Below are 21839 nucleotides of genomic sequence, written 5' to 3'. Positions count from 1 at the left end.
AGAATTAGATATCCAGGGCTAATTCTGCCCACAGTGGTCAGTGTTTAAAAATATGCTGACCGCTGCAGGCTGAATGTTTGACAGGTAAATACTTAACTTGCAAGGATCCCCAAGCCCCTTAAGCTAAGTACATAAGCATCGCCATGCTGGGACAGACCAAGGGTCCATCGAGCCCAGCACCCTGTCACCGACAGCGGCTAAAGACCAAGGACTCGCATCAGAAAACTGCATTGATTAGTGGCAGTCCTCCAACCTGGTGATGGCAGCATCTCATGCATGATTAGTTTATGCACATTGAGTATGAGCAAGAACCGTACATGTCTGTGATGCTAGCGGCAGCAACTCAGTTCTGACGCCACTTTGTTTTTAAGGGATTGGAAGGCTACTGGGTCTTTAGCTGGGGATCTCCACCAGCTACATGAATGGTGGGCCCAGGTCCTCCCAGGCCCATCTGCAGCTATACCCTCTAGCTCAGTCATTATAATTTTGCTTCTCGTTTTTCTTTCAGTGGGAGATGCTAAAAACTTAGTTCCTATGGATCCTAACGGCTTGTCAGATCCGTATGTTAAACTTAAATTAATCCCGGATCCTAAGGGTGAAAGCAAACAGAAGACAAGAACAATTAAATGTTCCCTCAACCCATCATGGAACGAGACCTTCACATTGTAAGTATCCTTTCCCTGTTCTGTTTGACTCTTGATTGGTCAGAGCTCTCTGTGAGAGGGGATTGTTCACGTTTTCATAACTATTATGGACGGCTTCTTCTTTCCCTTCTGACTCGTGACAGGGACCTGTTTTCATAGGGAGCCTCCAGTCCTGTCTCAGTTTCCTCTCTTATTCTCCGGCTCATGCGGAATGTGTTCTGGGGATCCAAAGCAGAGAATCTCTCATAAAAATGAGAGGATGTCATTAGAAATCTGAACCTGAGAAAGTTTAGAGTGGAACCTCTAAACCTTCCCTGCTGATCCTAGAGCACCAGATTATCGTCCTAGTTGGGCCCGACCGAGCTGCTGCAGAATAAAATTTACCATCTTTCATTTTTCAGCAGGAAAACTGAATCAGAAATTGCAAAATTCTGTTAATGATTCCTCTTGGTCTTGCTCATCCCTTCTCCTGCTCTCGCTGCCCTGTGTTTTCTTGCAGCAAGCTGAAGGAGTCTGACAAGGACCGCAGGCTATCGGTGGAACTCTGGGACTGGGATCTAACCAGCAGGAATGATTTCATGGGCTCGCTGTCCTTTGGCATTTCTGAGCTGTTGAAATCTGGAGTTGATGGATGGTAAGTGAGCAGCTACTTGTGAAGAGCAGTCTCTTGCAAGAGACAGCCTGTGCTTAGTGGGGTTACCTCATTCCACATTTTCCATGCTATGGCACAACCTTTGATCAGTGCGGTCGCCTGCATCCTCGCGTTATCTGTGGCCTTGGAAAAGTTGTTGCTCAGTGGTATTGATCGTTCTCATTACATGTTATGTGGTACAGCCCTTGCTCACGTCCCACATTATCTGTGACACAAACTTTGTAGCATTTCCATGTGCTCTTTCGTTTCCCTTCACTGCTTTTGGATGTATGAAAGCTGTTATCTCTCCATTACCAGAAGAATAAGTTGAATTCCTATTCTACGTGTCTGAGGTACCGACGTCAGGAGACAACGTTTTCTTGTTTGCACTCGAGAGGAAATGGGTCCGGAGAGTGTCAGCACTTCTGAATTTGACTGACTGGATCTGGGATTAAAATGGCGTTGAATCGCTCTGTATTACGCTTGAGGCCTCTGTGGGAAGGGCTGGAAGTTTATCCAAATGCCTTTGATCTTGTCTCGCTAACTGACATTTCGTTTGCAGTGACTGCTGAAGCAGAGCTTTGAATAGTTGATGGAGATGAACCGATCTGCTCAGGCCTTTGGGTTAGAGTTGTACCATATACAGGCATAGTGTGACTCTGTAGGGAAGGGTTGTTCTAGGGTGGATTTAGGGCTACGCTGGTACAATTTAGGTTAACTGGGCTGTGATTCGTAGGTGCATAGTTCTTCAGGAAGTGGGTGCTGATAAAGTTGCGTTAGTCTAAGAGATACAACAGATGTTAGGTAGAACCTTGCACTAGTGAAAGCTTCATAACTCAGCAGGAAGAAGCTATGGTTGGTGGGGCCTGGAAGCAGAATCTTTCATCTATTCTACATGGCTCATATTTCATTTTCTATCGTTTAAAGTTCTGGTAAAAGAAATGTAAAATGCCCTGACTTGTGCCCTTGTGGGGACAAAGAATGCTTTTGATGAGCAGTCACTTCCTGTGAGAGCTCTTTCAAACTAGAATCTGTACAAAACCAGAAAGCACAAGTGGCAAATTCAAAGCCAGAAGATTTTGGAGCACAGTTACCAGCATATGCTACTATTAATATGTTATTTTACCATTAACCTGTGCTATTTTAGCACAGATTCCATTTTAAGCAGTGAGACCTAGTTACTAATTACTGGGGTTAATAGTAAAATAACATGTCTTAATGGTAGCCCATATTAATAACATCCTCCTTAATTAAAGAAAAAAGAATGTCTCTAGAAGTGGAAATCACTGCTATATGTAATATGTGAGCCAAGTATAGGACAATGAAGCCATTGTGTCATTACTGATGAGGTTGGCTCTTATTGGTGGAATGAGACATTATGACATCACAATATCAGAAGTGAGCCGAGTATAGGGCAGTCAAGTAAGTCATTGTGACATCACTGATGAGGTTGACTCTTGTTTGTAGAATGAGGCATTATGACATCACAACATCAGCTCTGGTTACCATACTGAAACTCTTCACACAAAGGGGGGAAGTTATCAACGTGGGCTACTGTTAAGATGGGTTATTTTACCACTAACTCAAGCTATTTTAGTGCAGGTCCCATTTTATACAGTGAGACCTAGTTAGTAATAACTGGGGTTAACAGTAATATTAATAACATCCAGTTAGTAATAACTGGGGTTAACAGTAATATTAATCCAGAAGTGGAAATCACTGCTATATGGAATAAAAATGAGCCAAGTATAGGATATTGTGACATCACTGATGAAGTTGGCTCTTATTGGTGGAACGAAGCATTATGACATCACAATATCAGCTCTGTTTACCAGAGGCTGAAACTATTAACACTAAGGAGGAAAGTTATGAACATGGGCTACTGTTAAAATGTGTCATTGTACCACTAACTCGTGCTATTTTAACGGAGTTCCCATTTTATATTAATGAGACCTAGTTACTAATAACTGGTTTTAGAAGTAAAATCATGTCTTTAACGGTAGCCCTCTTAGTAATTACACCTCTTATTTCCATTGTGAAGTACCCAGTGAAAATGACCCCCGACAAAAAAGCTCCCGACACAATAGCCCCTGACATAACAGCCACTGTCAAAATGACCTACCCACAATATAGCCCTTGACAAATTAGCCCCCCCGACAAAAGGGCCAGAGCAGGCTGCCCAGAATATGGCACTGGTTTTTTTTTTCATAATAATCTTACCTTGCCAAACAGGATAAGGGTTGGTAAGACTATGAAAATGATGACTATATATATATATTTTTTTTTTACTTAGCATGTTGCTGGAAGAATAGTTTCCTTAAACAGCAGAACAGATCATGAATACCAGTTGGTAGCTGTAGAATTTTGTGTATTTATATCTGCTTTACACAATGCAATGCTGGTAGGAGCCTTTATCAGTGATGATTTCACTTGTAGTTTATCATCTTTTTTTTTTTTTGTGATGTTATTTTTTTCTAGGGGGCTATTTTGTCAAGAGTTATTTTATTTTTGTTACATTTGTACCCTGCGCTTTCCCACTCATGGCAGGCTCAATGCGGCTTCCATGGGGCAATGGAGGGTTAAGTGACTTGCCCAGAGTCACAAGGAGCTGCCTGTGCCTGAAGTGGGAATCGAACTCAGTTCCTCAGGACCAAAGTCCACCACCCTAACCACTAGGCCACTCCTCCACTGTTGCTACTATTTGAGATTCTACATGGAATGTTGCTATTCCACTAGCAACATTCCATGTAGAAGTCGGCCCTTGCAGATCACCAATGTGGCCGCGCAGGCTTCTGCGTCTGTGAGTCTGACGTCCTGCAAGTACATGTAGGACGTCAGACTCACAGAAACAGAAGCCTGCGCAGCCTTCTACATGGAATGTTGCTAGTGGAATAGCAACATTCCATGTAGAATCTCCAATAGTAGCAACATTCCATGTAGAATCTCCAATAGTATCTATTTTATTTTGTTACATTTGTACCCTGCGCTTTCCCACTCATGGCAGGCTCAATGCGGCTTACATGGGGCAATGGAGGGTTAAGTGACTTGCCCAGAGTCACAAGGAGCTGCCTGTGCCTGAAGTGGGAGTCGAACTCAGTTCCCCAGGACCAAAGTCCACCACCCTAACCACTAGGCCACTCCTCGTCGGAGGAGGGGCCAGTTTCTCAAGGGCTATTTTGTTACAAGGCTTTTTTCTCGGGGCTATTTTGTCGGGGTGCCCTGTTGTGATTGTCTGTTTTTAAGAAGAGAATATTCTGCTGCTTTTGCTGTAGTTAAGATGAGCTTCGAATGCTCCGAGTTCTGGAAACGTTTGTGCTGTCTCTACCTTGGAGCACTCTTCACTTGACTGCCGTGGATGTCCTTTTTCTTCTAGGTTTAAGTTGCTGAGCCAGGAGGAGGGAGAGTACTTTAATGTCCCAGTTCCTCCTGAAGGAGATGAAGGGAATGAAGAGCTGCGGCAGAAGTTTGAGGTGAATTATTTGTTAAATGTTATGACTATTCCTTTCTCGTGTTTAGGGCTGTATCGGATGCCACCTTCAAATTGATTTAGCGAGGGGCTCTTTTACTGAAGTGTGTTAAGCACTTACGTGTGGTTGACGCAAAAAACAGGCCACCACACAAACATATTAAGGGCTTTTGCAGTACTTTGCCTGTTGTCATGTGGTAAACCACTCATTGCTGGATTTTTCTGTCAGGGGCAGAGAATAAGCGTAGCAGCATTAACTAGCATGTGACATTACTCTGTGGTAACTGGCTAATGCGCGGTTAACATCGCAGCACTTAGACGCCTCTTAATTGCTCCTGAATTACCCCTGCCCAGGTACCACACACTAATTGGCACTTGAAAGTGTTGGTCACTGCGTAAAATTTATAACTTCCGCGCTGTATGCGCCGTCTTACGCCATGCTAACTAGAAATTTTATCGTGCTTTAGTAAAAGGGCCCCTTAGGCATTACCTAAAAATTCTAAGCAGGTATAAAAACATACACCATCATGAAATGAACATGAAAAACAATGGAAACACATTAAATAGTATAACCGAAACAGAAAGGCAGTCGAGCAACCTTAATGTAAATAATACAAATCAATAAACAGTGGACGAGTGGCCTAGTAGTTAGAGCACTGGTCTTGCAATCCAGAGGTGGCCGGTTCAAATCCCACTGCTGCTCCTTGTGATCTTGGGCAAGTCACTTAACCCTCCATTGCCTCAGGTACAAACTTAGATTGTGAGAAATATCCAGAGTACCTGAATGTAACTCACCCTCAGCTACCACTGAAAAAGGTGTGAGCAAAATCTAAATAAATAAAGATCCTAGATTTCTAAAGAGTAACAAGATTCCATGCAGAATTTCAAAGTGTAGCAACATTCCATGTAGAACCCCAAAGAGTAACAAGATTCTTTGGGGTGGAGGAGTGGCCTAGTGGTTAGAGCACCAGTCTTGATATCCAGAGGTGGCTGGTTCAAATCCCACTGCTGCTCCTTGTGATCTTGGGCAAGTCACTTAACCCTCCATTGCCTCAGGTACAAACTTAGATTATGAGCCCTCCTGGGACAGAGAAATATCCAGAGTACCTTAATGTAACTCACCCTCATCTACCACTGAAAAAGGTGTGAGCAAAATCTAAATAAATAAATAAAGATTCTAGAATTCTAAAGAATAACAACATTCCAATTCAGAATTTCAAAGTGTAGCAACATTCCATGTAGAACCCCAAAGAGTAACAAGATTCTTTGGGGTGGAGGAGTGACCTAGTGGTTAGAGCACCGGTCTTGCAATCCAGAGGTGGCCAGTTCAAATCCCACTGCTGCTCCTTGTGATCTTGGGCAAGTCACTTAACCTTCCATTGCCTCAGGTACAACTTAGATTGAGAGCCCTCCTGGGACAGAGAAATATCCAGAGTACCTGAATGTAACTCATCTTGAGCTACTACTGAAAAAGGTGTGAGCAAAATCTAATTAAATAAACATATGTAGACAATCCTGCCAGTATAAACTTAAAATATACCATCTTTATACAACAGGAAATGCCTATTAAAAAAAGAAAAGCTTTTAGTAGTTTATGAAATGATCCCAAACAAGAAATCTGCCTTACCTTATGGACCTTCAGTAGTTCTTCCCGCAGCCCATCAGAGTGTAGTGACATTACATGGTTCTCGCTGCCTCCAAAGAAGGGTCTTATGGTGGGAGGAGAGTTGAAATTGTGTGTTTTGGGGCCAGTTTTTCAGTGGGATTTTTGGGTTGGAATACTAGTGTTTACCCATGGAGAAGGACTTTTTGAAATCTGCCCCCATCCCTGTGGAGAAGATGGGGTACCTGGGGGGCAGGGTTAATGTAAATCATGTACTATTTAAAAAAATATCCCCAGGGCACTGACTATAACCATTAGAGACATGTCCATCAATACCGCGTACAAGCAAAACCCGACATGGGCTGTGTTTCGGCTCGCAGGCCTTCGTCAGGGGCAGCAGGATGCAGAAAGTTTTTGAGAAGGGTTAAGGAGTAAACGTGTATGACTAGAACAATGACTGTATTTGCATGTCACAAAAACACACACAGTGAATATATCTTTGATAGGGAGGTAAAGAAGCAATTTATTGTGCTGCTATTTGATAAAAGTGAGAACAAACATGTATATAAAAAGATCCAAGAAGAAATAAAAATAAACCGAAAGTTGAAATATAAGATGGCGAGAATAGCTTAGAGAGGGTATATCTGTGGCACAGTAAGAAACCTCCCTATCACAGACATATTTACCGTGTGTGTCTTTTTGTGACATGCAGATACAGTCATTGTTCTAGTAATACACGTTCACTCTTTAACCCTTCTCAAACACTTTCTGCATCCTGCTGCAATTTATAACGCTGCCTCATTTATGTTTTGCTTTTCTAGGAGAACCCCTGACATAGTAACATAGTAGATGACGGCAGAAAAAGACCTGCACGGTCCATCCAGTCTGCCCAACAAGATAAACTCATTTGTACCTGTCTTTTTCAGGGCACAAATCGTATAAGTCTGCCCAGCACTATCCCCACCTCCCAACCACCAGTCCCGCCTCCCGCCACCGGCTCTGGCACAGACCGTATAAGTCTGCCCAGCACTATCCCCGCCTCCCAACCACCAGTCCCGCCTCCCACCACTGGCTCTGGCACAGACCGTATAAGTCTGCCCAGCACTATTCCCCGCCTCCCAACCACCAGTCCCGCCTCCCACCACCGGCTCTGGCACAGACCGTATATGTCTGCCCAGCACTATCCCCGCCTCCCGCCACCGGCTCTGCCACCCAATCTCGGCTAAGCTCCTTAGGATCCATTCCTTCTGAACAGGATTCCTTTACGTTTATCCCACACGTGCTTGAATTCTGTTACCGTTTTCATTTCCACCACCTCCCGCGGGAGGGCATTCCAAGCATCCACTAGTCTCTCCGTGAAAAAATACTTCCTGACATTTTTCTTGAGTCTGCCCCCCTTCATTCTCATTTCATGTCCTCTCGTTCTACCTCCTTCGCATCTCCAGAAAAGGTTCGTTTGCGGATTAATACTTTTCAAATATTTGAAAGTCTGTATCATATCACCCCTGTTTCTCCTTTCTTCCAGAGTGTACATGTTCAGGTCATCAAGTCTCTCCTCATACGTCTTCTAACGCAAATCCCTTACCATTCTCATAGCTTTTCTTTGCACTGCTTCAATTCTTTTTACATCCTTCGCAAGGTACGGCCTCCAAAACTGAACACAATACTCTAGGTGGGGCCTCACCAACGACTTATACAGGGGCATCAACACCCCCTTTCTTCTGCTGGTCACACCTCTCTCTATACAGCCTAACAACCTTCTAGCTACGGCCACTGCCTTGTCACACTGTTTCGTCACCTTCAGATCCTCAGATACTATCACCCCAAGATCCCTCTCCCCGTCCGTTCCTATCAGACTCTCCCCGCCTAACACATACGTCTCCCGAGGATTTCTATTCCCTAAGTGCATCACTTTGCATTTCTTCGCATTGAATTTTAATTGCCAAACCTTAGACCATTCTTCTAGAAGGCCTTTGTACCGAAACACGGCCGTGTTGGGTTTTGCCTGTATGCGGTATTGATGGACATGTCTCTAATGGTTATGATTGAAGAATTCATCAGTTTGGATATTTTTACTGATTGCCTTGGGACCTGTGGTTTTTTGGTGACTTCCACTTTTATCTTTTGCTGACTTTTGAGACGTGGCACATCAAATGTATTAAATATGTAACATTAAACCTTAGCCACAGGAGGTGATACCACATCTAGAGAGAGAACTCGGGATTCGCGTAAAATGCAGTTGTGTGGAACCAGGAAGAACTGGAGCCAGAAATGAGTGCAGCAGAGGGGAAGGGCGAAGTTTGGCAGGAACTATGGTATCCAGGATTCTTCCCTGACTCCAAGCTCTCCTAACATAAATTTAGAAGAGAGCGGTGGAGCTGCAACTGGTTTTGAGTAATGGGGTTTTTTAAATCCTAAATTCCAAAAAGTTGCTTACCTGTAAGTGATAATCTCAAATCTAGCAGACTGATGAATGGTATCGTTGACTTGATGCAGCCAACCTAGCCACATTTTTTCTCTCCTCATTTTCTGTGCTACTGTTGCTTTTGGACATGAGTAAGTACTGTAGGTAGAAGAGAGGGATGGCGATCAGAACCAGCTTACAATGTCCAATCAAGAGCAGCAGCATGCAGGCAATTAATTCTGCTTCTCCGAGCAGCCATCGGCTTAATGGAATTTCATGGTAGACAAGCTGTGTGCAGACTCCACATTGTGGCTGCTGTCTAAAAATGAAAATGGAATGAATTGGAAGATAGCCCGGCCCAGAAAATACCATTAAACACCCAATTGAATGAATGTAAGAGGCAGGCCACAATCTGTACTTACAAAAATAGTGTATATTTTAATAAAGAGAAAGAAGAGAACGAGATGTCCTTAGATTACTTCTCTCTACAGGAGAATGTGGACTGTGAGAGAGCGGAGAGCAGTCTGTGAGATCAGACCAAGTTTCAGCACTCAGGTCCTCATTAGAGGACCAGGCTTTTCAGATCCCACTGATGCTCCTTATGACCTTGGGCAACTCGTTTCTTCCGCTGTTGCCTAAGTTACAGATGTAGGACCAGATTTATTAACATGCGTTAATGATTTCACATTCATCATTTAATACAAGCCTGATTACTACATAATACAAGTGCATTAAATGTAAATGAGCACATGAAAAGGTTGATGCTAAGGGGGAAGTAATCAACATGGCTACTGTTGAGACAGGTTATTTTACTCATGCTATTTCTGTGATTTCCAAGCTTGCTCACATAGGTGTGCAAGAATGACCATGTTATAGTTGAGATCCTGCCAGCACCAAGGCTGTAAAAGCAATGTTTGTAACTCAAATTCCTCACCGCCTGGTTGACCACTTTGATGTAAGAAATGCCCTGGTAGTGGAATTGTTATTGTACTGGATATTAATAGGCAGAAGAGCTTTGTCACTGCTTAAATGTATTTACATATCAGACACACAGTTTTATAATCACTTGCTGTCACGCATCAAGTACTTTTAAAACTGGCCTGTAGAGAGTAATTCTAACAACAGATATGTGTGTAAGGTACTTTTGCAAGTCGATATGTGTGTAAGGTACTTGCTCAGTCTGACGTGTGCGTAAGGTACTCATGGAGTCCAATATGTGCATAAGGTACTCGTGCCATCCGATACGTGCATAAGGTAGACTGATTTCCTAGAGGAAAATAGACACTTTGCCTATGAAAACTACCTCATGAAAATTCCTCCCACACGTTTATTTTGGTATCATGCGTGTGCTTTAGGCTGCATAAAATACAGAAACATAATACAAAATGCAACAATAAAATAAAACAAATTTTAAAACATGAAAGTGGGACAGTTCTTACCTTACCGTACCTAACATTCATCTGTTCATCATAATCCCTGCAAATTGCAGCCCTTCATGCACCCAGGATTTCACTGATGGTCTAAACAGAATGTAATTGATGCATAATCGGTTCTCGGATATTCTGAGTTCAATGTTGGCGAGAATGGGACAAAATGACCACCTCTCATATATGGAATGAAATGGCCCTCCACGTATGTACCATTGAAGCTTATCACAAAGGAGCTTAACTGGCACTTTTGTCACCTTTTTCCAGAGCTGCTCACATATATCATACAGAAATTAGTTTATTTAATAACATGGCATCTAGGTGGAAAGTTTAACAGAATCTGTTTTGTAAAGGGAATCCTAGGTGGCTCTGGGCCTTTAGAAACTAGGCACCAAAACAGGTCCCAGCGGCATGCAAATGTTCAGGCACAAATTCACATGTGCTCTGAAGAAATGTGCATTTACATTTCACTTAATAAACATATACCACAAATCAGAAAACTTCTCATGTCTACATTCATGATCTCATAAACGCGCAACATCAGTGCAATAGTGAAAGAGAGCGCCAGCACGGTACAATTTAAAACCCCAATGACAACCAGCTGTTTACGAAAGGTCTCCGCATCAACTTCACATAAAAAAAACAGGGAGCTTATTCCATAAGAAGGTAAAAATGTCTCTGTATAAGACTCTGGTGAGACCTCATTTAGAATATAGTGTACAATTCTGGAGACCGAAACTTCAAAAAGATATCAACAGGATGGAGTCGGTCCAGAGGGCGGCTACCAAAATGGTCGCTGGTCTTCGTTATAAAGCATGTGGGGACAGACTTCAAGATCTCAATATGTATACTTTGAAAGTAAAACGGGAAAGGGGAGATATCATCGCGACATTTAAATACCTCTGCGGTGTAAATGCACAGGAGGCTAGTCTCTTTCAACTGAAAGGAAGCTCTGGGACAAGGGGGGTATAGGATAAAGATGAAACGGGGATAGACTCAGAAGTAACCTAAGGAAATACTTCCTCATGGAAAGGGTGGTGAATTCTTGGCCTGATGGAGGTGGTGGAGACAGATTGTTTCTGAAGTCAAGTAAGCTTGGACCAATATATAGGATCTTTAAGGGAAAGGAAGAAATACTAGTTGGTATGGATGGGTAGACTGGAGAAGCCACACGGTCTTTATCTGATGTCATTTTCTGTGTTTCTATTTATTGGTGTCATAACTTGGGGTGAGCCCTTGGGCCGCAGCCGAGTTGATGTTACCTTGCCTACCTGAGAGCTAGCGAGACCCCTGGACAAGGCTGGGCTGAATACAGGGCTGGAGCTTGAAGACAGGGTGAGAAACAAACTGAGAGCAAGGCAGGAACAAGGCTGGAACATGTAGCAGGACAGAAACAAAGGGCAGGAACAGGAGACAGGTTGGAACAAGGCTACAACACACAGTAGACAACTCTAGAACACTTGTTGCAAAGGCACTGGCTGGGGGAAGTCAGGAACTTCCTTATGTGCTACCAAACAGGAAGTGATGATATCAGCCAGCGCCCTCTTGCAGGGCTATAAATGATGTTCTAGTTTTCCAGGAAGTAAACAGATTATTCTTGGCATGGAATGCTGCTGGAGACCACAAAGAACAGGTGAGGGGCATGACAATTTGATTTTTTGATTTGGAGTGTATTTTATTTTATAAATCTGCATAGAGGTGCTAACCCCTCTCCTCCCCCAGGAATACCTCTGCTAAGGGCAGATAAACTTATTTGCATATTGCCCAGAATATAAACTTGTAAGTCTATTTCTGAACCTAAACCCTGTGTTATCCACAGTAATGCGTTTCAGAATTACCTCTGAATTCACATGGATGCATAGCTCGGACCTAGTTCATAAAGGCAACTTATGCATCTCGCCGAAAGTTCCCACACGGTTTGCACAGATATATTGTAGAAGCATCATTCGTGTTTTAGATGTTCATAAACTGGCACGAAGACATCCATACTGTGTAAATGTCCACATCCTGATTTTACTATTGGAACGTATGAACATGTCCTCTATTCATGTCCTTATCTTCGCTCCTATGGCTGAAAATCCAACAGAGCCTCTCACGCTCATCAAGATTTTACAAAACCAGGATAGAAGCATATACAGCTAAAGAACATGTTAGGGGGGGGGGGTAGTCTGAGCAAGACCTGGGTGGGATAAAAATATGGACTCCAGGCCCCACCTGGAATATTGTGTTCAGTTTTGGAGGCCGTACCTTGCGAAGGATGTTTAAAAAATGGAAGCGGTGCAAAGAAAAGCTACGAGAATGGTATGGGATTTGCGTTCCAAGATGTATGAGGAGAGACTTGCTGACCTGAACATGTATACCCTGGAGGAACAGGGGTGATATGATACAGACGTTCAAATATTTGAAAGGTATTAATCCGCAAACAAATCTTTTCCGGAGATGGGAAGGCGGTAGAACGAGAGGACATGAAATGAAGTTGAAGGGGAGCAGCCTCAGGAAAGATGTCAGGAAGTATTTTTTCATGGAGAGGGTGGTGGATGCTTGGAATGCCCTCCCGCGGGAGATGGTGGAGATGAAAACGGTAACGGAATTCAAACATGCGTGGGATATGCATAAAGGAATCCTGTGCAGAAGGAATGGATCCTCAGAAGCTTAGCCGAAATTGGGTGGCGGAGCAGGTGGGGGGAAGAGGGGTTGGTGGCTGGGAGGCGAGGATGGTGGAGGGCAGACTTGTATGGTCTGTGCCGGGGCCGGTGGTGGGAGGCAGGACTGGTGGTTGGGAGGCGGGAAGTACTGCTGCGCAGGCTTGTACGGTCTGTGCCCTGAACAAGGCAGGTACAAATCAAGGTAAGGTGTACACATATGAGTTTATCTTGTTGGGCAGACTGGATGGACCGTGCAGGTCTTTTTCTGCCGTCATCTACTATGTTACTATGTTACTATTCATCCCCCAATGCATAAATGTCTATGTCAGGAGATAGACCTGCTACCTAGAATGTCCAAAGGACCTTTGTTGGAAGAGTCAGTACCTGCTTGAATTTACCTTGGGTTAACTGCAAAGCCTGTGTGGTACTTGCAGGGTGCATGCCCAGCATCTGTCCTGCTTGCAGAGCCCCCATAACCCAGTAGTATGTGATGGTGCACCCCCAAATCATGCCTCCTCCTCCCATGGCAGATACAAAGCCCTGTCCCACCTTCCACCAACTGTTCTGACCCCCCCACCCTATTATGTCTGATCTCCCTCCTGACCCTCTCACCCTTATGTCCAATCCCTCCCTTCTTACTTCTCCCCCCCCCCCCATTTGCCTTCAGATCCCCCTCTATATACAACCCCACACTGGAACAAACAACCACAGCACCCCCAACTCCCTGACCCAGTAGATGTCCATTATAGTGAACCCGGCAAGAGCTGTGATTGAAGGCTCATGGTATGAGATTGTGGCCCTGCTTCTGCCTGCCCTGGAAGTCTGAGGAGCAGCAGGAAATATCCTGCTTGCAGATTGCTCACCACCTGGAGGAGTTACTTTTTTATGCTGAAGAATACTTTCAGAAATGCCTGTTGCTGTGGATTTATAGTAATCGGATTGTATGTCATTTTCTTTTTCCAGAGAGCCAAAATTGGTCCAGGGTCTAAGGCGGCAGATGAAAAAGCAAATGCTTTAGCCAGATATGACAACAACGGAAACCGTGACCGAATGAAGCTGACCGACTTTAACTTTCTGAAAGTGCTGGGCAAAGGAAGTTTCGGAAAGGTGCAGTAATACCCCATTCCTGCTGTTGGGAGCCTGTGCTCGTGTCTGGGTGTAGCTGGCCTCTCACTAGGGGAAATGTATGGGGCTGCCCAACACTTTAATAGCAGAAAAGGACAACAAAGAGTAGCAGAAGCAACACAATCCCGTCCTGGTGAACAGGGAGACACAGTGTCAATTGGATGAGGTAAAAAGGCAAAACAAGACACAAGATTTTTATGGAAATGCCTTTATTAGGTGATCCCCCCCCCCCCTAAAAAAAAGGGGTTGATATACAAAGAGGCTGCTGATACCACTGGAGAACAAATTTTAGGAAAAATGTTTTTTCAACAAATTTGGATTAGTCTGATACTGTAGTGTACCAAGGGTGGGGCGTGGGGGCAGTCCACCCCGGATGCAAGGAGCAGGCTCGTGGCTGTCATCTCTGTTGGTTCCCTGCCCTTTCTGATAAGTACATAAGTACATAAGTAGTGCCATACTGGGAAAGACCAAAGGTCCATCTAGCCCAGCATCCTGTCACCGACAGTGGCCAATCCAGGTCAAGGGCACCTGGCACGCTCCCCAAACGTAAAAACATTCCAGACAAGTTATACCTAAAAATGCGGAATTTTTCCAAGTCCATTTAATAGCGGTCTATGGACTTGTCCTTTAGGAATCTATCTAACCCCTTTTTAAACTCCGTCAAGTTAACCGCCCGTACCACGTTCTCCGGCAACGAATTCCAGAGTCTAATTACACGTTGGGTGAAGAAAAATTTTCTCCGATTCGTTTTAAATTTACCACACTGTAGCTTCAACTCATGCCCTCTAGTCCTAGTATTTTTGGATAGCGTGAACAGTCGCTTCACATCCACCCGATCCATTCCACTCATTATTTTATACACTTCTATCATATCTCCCCTCAGCCGTCTCTTCTCCAAGCTGAAAAGCCCTAGCCTTCTCAGCCTCTCTTCGTAGGAAAGTCGTCCCATCCCCACTATCATTTTCGTCGCCCTTCGCTGTACCTTTTCCAATTCTACTATATCTTTTTTGAGATACGGAGACCAGTACTGAACACAATACTCCAGGTGCGGTCGCACCATGGAGCGATACAACGGCATTATAACATCCGCACACCTGGACTCCATACCCTTCCTAATAACACCCAACATTCTATTCGCTTTCCTAGCCGCAGCAGCACACTGAGCAGAAGGTTTCAGCGTATCATCGACGACGACACCCAGATCCCTTTCTTGATCCGTAACTCCTAACGCGGAACCTTGCAAGACGTAGCTATAATTCGGGTTCCTCTTACCCACATGCATCACTTTGCACTTGTCAACATTGAACTTCATCTGCCACTTGCACGCCCATTCTCCCAGTCTCGATGTCAACTTCCTGTTCCGGGCCAGGGAACCAGCAGAGCTGATAGCTCCGCGCACCCCCTTGCTCAGAGCAGGGGGTGCTCTGTCCATGGTGGCAACTAATGTAGGTACCCCACTGGTCTGATTAGAATTTACACCCCTAAATCAGAATTTAATCTTGCAATATTTCTGCCCCCAGTTGAGGCTCAAAGAGTTGCCTCTTAGTCCCTGGACTCCTTGTGGAAGAAAGCCCATGGAGGTTCAAGGTCCTTTTATACTTCTCCAGTTCAGGGAGAGTGATAGGAAAATCCAGCTCCCATGACACCAGATTGTGACTAGAGTTTAAGTTGGAGCAGGGACTGTGGAAAGTTCCTCATGGAGGAACCCAGAGGTTGTTCCATCCATTGACAGATCTGAGGCTTCTGCTACACAAGGAATTGTTCTACTCACACGCTTAACACATGATTCTGAAAATCCTGTAAATGAAAAGTAACTAACAGTCTTCCTATCAGTACAATAATTGCACAGAGTTTAAAAAAGGTTTGCATAAATTCCTGGTGAAAAGTCCATAAACCGATATTAAGGTAGATCTGGAGCAGCCACTACTTATTCCTGGGATTGGTAGCATGGGATGCTGCTACTCTTTGAAATTCTGCCAGGTACTTTTGACCTCGATTGACCACTGTTGGAAGCAAGATACCAGGCTAGATGGACCTTTGATCGACCTAGTAGGGCAGTTTTTATGTATTAAGCCTCCTCTTTCAGAATTGTACATGTTTAGTGCATTTAAGAATGGGCTGGGTCCACGTCCCATTCTGCTCTGCACTTTCTAAGTTTGACAATGACGAGCTTAAAGGAGATTAAGGGGCCCCAGTTGCCAACCTCGGTAGCATTGTAATTGCTGTTTAGGTCATAGCATGCTGCGGTTACTCTCTGTACAGTTCCTGAGCCACCCTGAAGGTATTGCCACTCTCAACTTACTGAGATATTTTACCAGAATCTGAGGCAGAGGTGACTTTGATTTTTGCTTGTATAGTAATAGTCTGAATTTTTTTTCAGATTTTATATTTGTTTGGAGAAACTTTTCTCTGTGATGCCTGGCCTCTGCCTGATTTTCTGCACAGTCTCCATGTATCATCTACCGATCCCATGGAGCAAGCAGAGTTATCAGTCGAGGAAGCCGTAGGAGCCCAGTGTTTAGAGCAGCGGGTTGAGAACCCAGAAATCCAGGGTTCAGATCTCACTGCCACTCCTTGTGGTCTTGGGCAAGTCACTTAACACTTCATTGGCTTAAATTGTAAGCTCTCTGGGGACAGGAAAATACCTGGTGCACCTGAATTTAACCAAGCTAAATCATAAAAATAGAAAATAAAAAGATAACTGGTGAAGGAGGAACGAGTGTGGGTCCTGTAAGTTTACAACCTGAACGTAGAAAGAAAGCACCGTACAAACACATGAGCTGCTCTGCCGGGTCAGTCCAAGGTTCTGTTTCCAACAGTGACTAGTCCAAGTATCCAGGTACCTGACAGGGTCTTAAAAAGTAGGAAGATTTCACGTTACTTACCTCAGAGATAGGCAGTGGCTTTTCCTCCAGGAATTTGACCCGACCAGGACCCAGCTACATTAACAGCTTATACCACTTGCTCCAGCAATGATTTCCAGTGCTTAACTATACATTGAGTAAAACAAATATTTTATTTATTTGGATTTATTAATTTCCTTTATTAAGAGATTCAGCCAAGGCGGTGTAATAAAGTATAGTTTAACATCAAAGTTACAATTTTGTTAACAGCATGATGACAGTAAAATGTACAAGTATAAACATAAATGCAGTAAATTGAGACCTAATGATAGGATCAAAAACATACACATTTAACAGCACTGAAATTCAAATAACAGAGAGAGAATATGATGTAAGAATAATACTAATGAAACACCTAATTAGAGCATTGAAATAGCATTGCTAGAATACTAATGTTTTTCTACAATATAGCTGAGGGGCCGAGCGCAGATATATACATGAGGACAAGATGTGTGGTGTAGTCAGTAGGGATAAATAAATGGGAGATTAAACTAAAGGCAAATTCGTTGTACAGTTAATCAAGATATAAGGAACTGGTCTAAGTTACAGTGTGTGTAGTCAGCTAGTCCAGGTGCAGAATGGGTGTATAGCCAGTCGCCCTATGTAGTAAAGGCTTGGCAGAAGAGCCAGGCTTTTAAATGTGCCACCTTCATAGAGCATCTTCTCGTCATTGTACCCTTTGAATGAGTAAACAATTGTGTTTACTCAGGATTTTATAGACCTCTTATCATATTCCCCCTCAGCCGTCTCTTCTCCTAACCTCACTAGCTTTTCCTAATATGAGAGTCTTTCCATCCCCCTACTCATCATCATTGCCCTTTTCTGTACCTTTTCTAATTCTACTATGCACTGAATGTGCAGCGTCTCTATGGAGTGATACAGAGGGATTGTGATTACAGTGGCGGACTGTTCTGTTTTGTAAGGAGTTTGTGATGGGAATGATCAGGCTTCAGGACCACGGACAGCAGTAATTATATCTAGGATGTCTGTTTATTTCCTGGGGAAAATGGGGAGGTCAGTAGAGCAGACACTCTGGCTGTGATTTCTAACTAATGATAGAGGACAGAAATCGAACCATTATTTTGCAGCAGAGGTGAGAGAAGTCACATTTCATGAAAAACATAGAATTTATGCCATGTTTCTGTCTCATAAATACCAGTATCAAAACCACTTTCCTGTCATGTAAGCCAGAAATGCTGTCAATTTATACAAAAACTTTTAAACAGAGAGGCAGATGGTGAAAGCTAAATACAGGAGGGGAAAGCCTCAGAACCCACCTTCTTTGCAGAAAAGAAAGGATTTAATGAGTAGTTACCTCAGTGGCATGAAAAACCTCCTGTTGACTATTCTGGCTGTATGCAATGCAGTAAATAATTTACTGGTAACGCAAAATCAAACGTGATTTATCTTTTAAATAGCGTTAGTGCAAGATTAGATCTGGTTGGCTAGTTTCACCATATGGCTGCTTCAGGAGAAGACAGGATCCGGATCCTGTTTTGTCCTGAAGCAGCCATTCACAAAACTAGTCGATGGGATCAAACCTTGCACTAACGTTATTTAAAAGATATGTCGCCTTTGATTTTGGGTTACCAGCAAATTGTTTATTGCATTGCAAAGGGCAGTGGTTCCCAAACATGGTCCTAGAGGCACCTCAGCCACTCAGGTTTTCAGGATACCCACAATAAATATTCATGAGACATTTGCATGCACTGCCTCCATTGCATTCAAATCTATCGCATGAATAGTCATTGTGGGTATCCTGAAAACCTGACTGACCGGGATGCCTCCAGGACCAGGTTTAGGAACCACTTGCATAGAGCCAGAATGGTCAACAGGAGGTTTTTAAAATGCCAGTGAGCTAATTACCCATTAAATCCATTCTTTTCTGTAAAGAAGTGGGTTCTGAGGCTTTTTCCTTCTGTATTTAGTTTTCACTGTCTGCCTCTGTTTAAAAGGTTTTGTACAAATCAACAGTATATCTTGCCTACAGTACAGGAAAGTGGTTTTGATATGAGTTTTTTTCTTTTCTATTCTGTTATTGATTTGTTGCCATAAATACCAATGCCAGCACAAATGCAAGAATCCTGAATGAGCTGCCGAGTTCTTACACGTGGTAAGCTCCGTTTCCTTGGAAGAGACTCCTAAGACAGATTCTGATCCATTACCAGCTTTATCCAAGATTTCTTTACACTTTTGAAATTTATCATTATCATTTTAGCATCTAAGGTCTGGCCAAGAGCTGAATGAGGCCTCAGAGCTGTTTGTTAAACTGTAAACACACCGTCAGTACAGAACTATCCATCCATCCCTTTCAGTAAGCCATGCCTCATTAAATGCATCCAGTCATCTGCACAGGGAACATTAGCTGCGGGATGGTGGGTGAGTGCAAGTATGCTTTAGAGTGTTGCCGTCACGTCAATGTATCCCAGGAGCTTAAGAATGAATGATTGGATTTCTCTATGCTCCGAACAGCAGGGCTTGAAAGGAATCTCCAGCCTCCATATTTCTAAGACCACTTAGGAATGAAGTCCCTTAGAGTACTTTTCCTCACTGCCACCAACGTTACCCTGTCCTGGTAAAAGGTCATACATTTGATATACTGCCTTTCTGTGGTACAACCAAAGCCGTTTCCATATATTATATGAGTTGATACAGCTTAAAGGTGGTCCACATCCTTCTTCCCCCCCCCCCCCCCCCCCAAATGATCTGATTACCAATATGGCCTTTTCATCCAAAAGGTTCTTCACCTCATGCTCTAGCTGTGGTGAAACTTCACTATTCCAAAAGCTTCCCATTAAACAAAGATCCTTCAGTGGAAAGAGTGAGAGCGTGTTTGGGCTTATGACCAGAAAGTGGCCCTGCCCAGGACCACACAGAGTGTTGCTGACTAATCAGGACTAAAACCGAAGCACTGAGTTCACGCACAGTGAGTCACTGACAGAGCTGAGGTTAGAACTTGGGTACAGAAGCCTCTCAAATATTCATCTGAATACAGCATTGTACAAGATTGTGCTCAGATTTTCTTGTGCGGCACTATTGTACTACCCCAATCTGTTATTTGGAAAACATACTAAAGTGCTTATTATAAAAATAAGTGAGGTCTTGGGAGCTAAAGTGATTCATTGAAGGATTGGCAACAGGGCTGACAGAAACTGAGAATATTTATTTGCTACATGACTTCTTTTCCTCGGTGCCAGCTGGTAAGTCTTTCTCCTGCCTCCTTGTCAGCACCGAAGCCCCATGGTTGACAAACATCTCCTGTTTCCTTCCTTTGTCCGGTCTGATGTGGGGTTTTCAGACATTGACTGGCTGCCAGTCACTAAGCCACTCAGTCTAAGAGTTCTCATGTGTGTACATTTAGCCAGATACAACCTCCCACCTTGAAAGGTGTCACTTCAACATCTAGCGGACAGAAATGGAAGCGTGACACGTAGAAACCAAATCAAATACTAGAGGACTGTCTATTCTCCACAACCCAGGATCCTCAACTCCTGGCCCAGGCTCTCAGGAATTTTTAAGCCAGGACTAATGTCAGGAAGTATTTTTTTACGGAGAGGGTGGTGGATATGTGGAATGCCCTCCTGCAGGAGGTGGTGGAGATAAAAACGGTAATGGAATTCAAACATGCATGGGATAAACACAAAGGAATCCTGTTTAGAAGGAATGGTTCCGCGGAATCTTAGCAGAGATTGGGTGGCGACGCCGGTAATTGGGAAACAAAGTGGGAGCTGGGCAGACTTCTACGATCTATGCCATGATCGTGACTGAATAGATAGGGATGGGCTGGAGTATAAATTTTAAGGGGCTTCAACGTTAGCTTCAGAACTTAGTACAAGATAAGTGCTTGGCAGACTTGTACGGTCTGTGCCCTGAGAATGGCAAGGCCAAATCAAACTCGGGTATAAAGTATCACATACCATGTAAATGAGTTTATCTTGTTGGGCAGACTGGATGGACCGTACAGGTCTTTATCTGCCGTCATTTACTATGAAGACAAATCACTAGTCTCTGTATCTCCCTCCTTTAAGCATCTTACACAGAATCGGAGAATAACACCTACTCTATATTTCTTATCCAGGGAGAGCCCTGGTTTGTGTAAAGAAAAGGCTAAACTGGAAGGACTTAATGGAATGGTCATTTATAAATATGCTAATTAGTGCTAGTCAAAACCTTTCACTGCTTATGTGATGCTGCCTCTCACATCCTCTGCCTCTTTTGTTCTCTGGGTAATTAACATTCAGAGGTTTCTGACTAAGGGAGGAGGGTCTCTGGGAGGATTCTAGCCTTCGAAGCACACAAGGCAGCTTGTCTTTGTTCTACTTCATATTTTAGGAACAGTTCTTGTGTTTTTAAAGCTGACAATGAGTTGGTGATCAGGCCAGACAAGTCCCTGTAACAAGGGGTGGCAGGTCCATGAGAGGAGATGAATGACCTCGCCTAGACAGACCAGATGCCCGGGAAAGGAAAAATTCAGGAACAAACGGTCAAAATGCTTATTATCTGCCAAACTAGTTTCTATCAGCATAAATGTATTTATTTAAAATATTTATTACCTGCTCTACCCCACAATTCCAGGCGGGGTATGAAATAAAAACATACACATATAAATAAACATCATAACACAATTAACAGCACAAAACCATATAATAACATAAAATACAGTTAAAATGACAGAACATACTACTAATCAAAATAAAACTATATTGGCTAAAAGTCATAAAAGCTTCAGTGAAGAAATAATCTTCATGTTTCTAATAAAAGCAAGAAAATCGTGCTCAGGAGGTACAGAGTTCCATAAATCCAAAACAGTTGTTGAAAGCTGTAAAACACTTCACAGGAAGTGGGAGATCAGCTGGAATCACCAAGCTGGAACCGCCCTCATAGATCTCTTCCCCCACCCCCCCATATGACCCTGAAGCAGCTAGAGTCTGGTATACAGCACAGTGAAACGCTGGCCACCTTTGGTCAGGGGAGATCTGGATGAGGACTTC

At 43.5% G+C, this 21839-nt stretch overlaps 1 protein-coding gene across 2 annotated transcripts in view; it reads left to right on the top strand.

The window, feature by feature from the left end:
* The window catches only part of PRKCB (protein kinase C beta), a 209744-nt gene that overhangs the window by 129366 nt on the left and 58539 nt on the right, over nucleotides 1-21839 (top strand). For both annotated transcript variants that reach the window (XM_030211560.1, XM_030211559.1), the window contains exons 6-9: nucleotides 509-665; nucleotides 1144-1278; nucleotides 4649-4745; nucleotides 13784-13927. In XM_030211560.1, coding sequence (XP_030067420.1) covers nucleotides 509-665; nucleotides 1144-1278; nucleotides 4649-4745; nucleotides 13784-13927 — 533 coding nt within the window. The remainder of the gene's footprint in view (nucleotides 1-508; nucleotides 666-1143; nucleotides 1279-4648; nucleotides 4746-13783; nucleotides 13928-21839) is intronic.

Source organism: Microcaecilia unicolor, chromosome 8, assembly GCF_901765095.1.
Source record: "Microcaecilia unicolor chromosome 8, aMicUni1.1, whole genome shotgun sequence".
In the NCBI taxonomy this organism is placed as follows: domain Eukaryota; kingdom Metazoa; phylum Chordata; class Amphibia; order Gymnophiona; family Siphonopidae; genus Microcaecilia; species Microcaecilia unicolor.
This window is presented reverse-complemented; position numbering and strand designations above follow the sequence as displayed.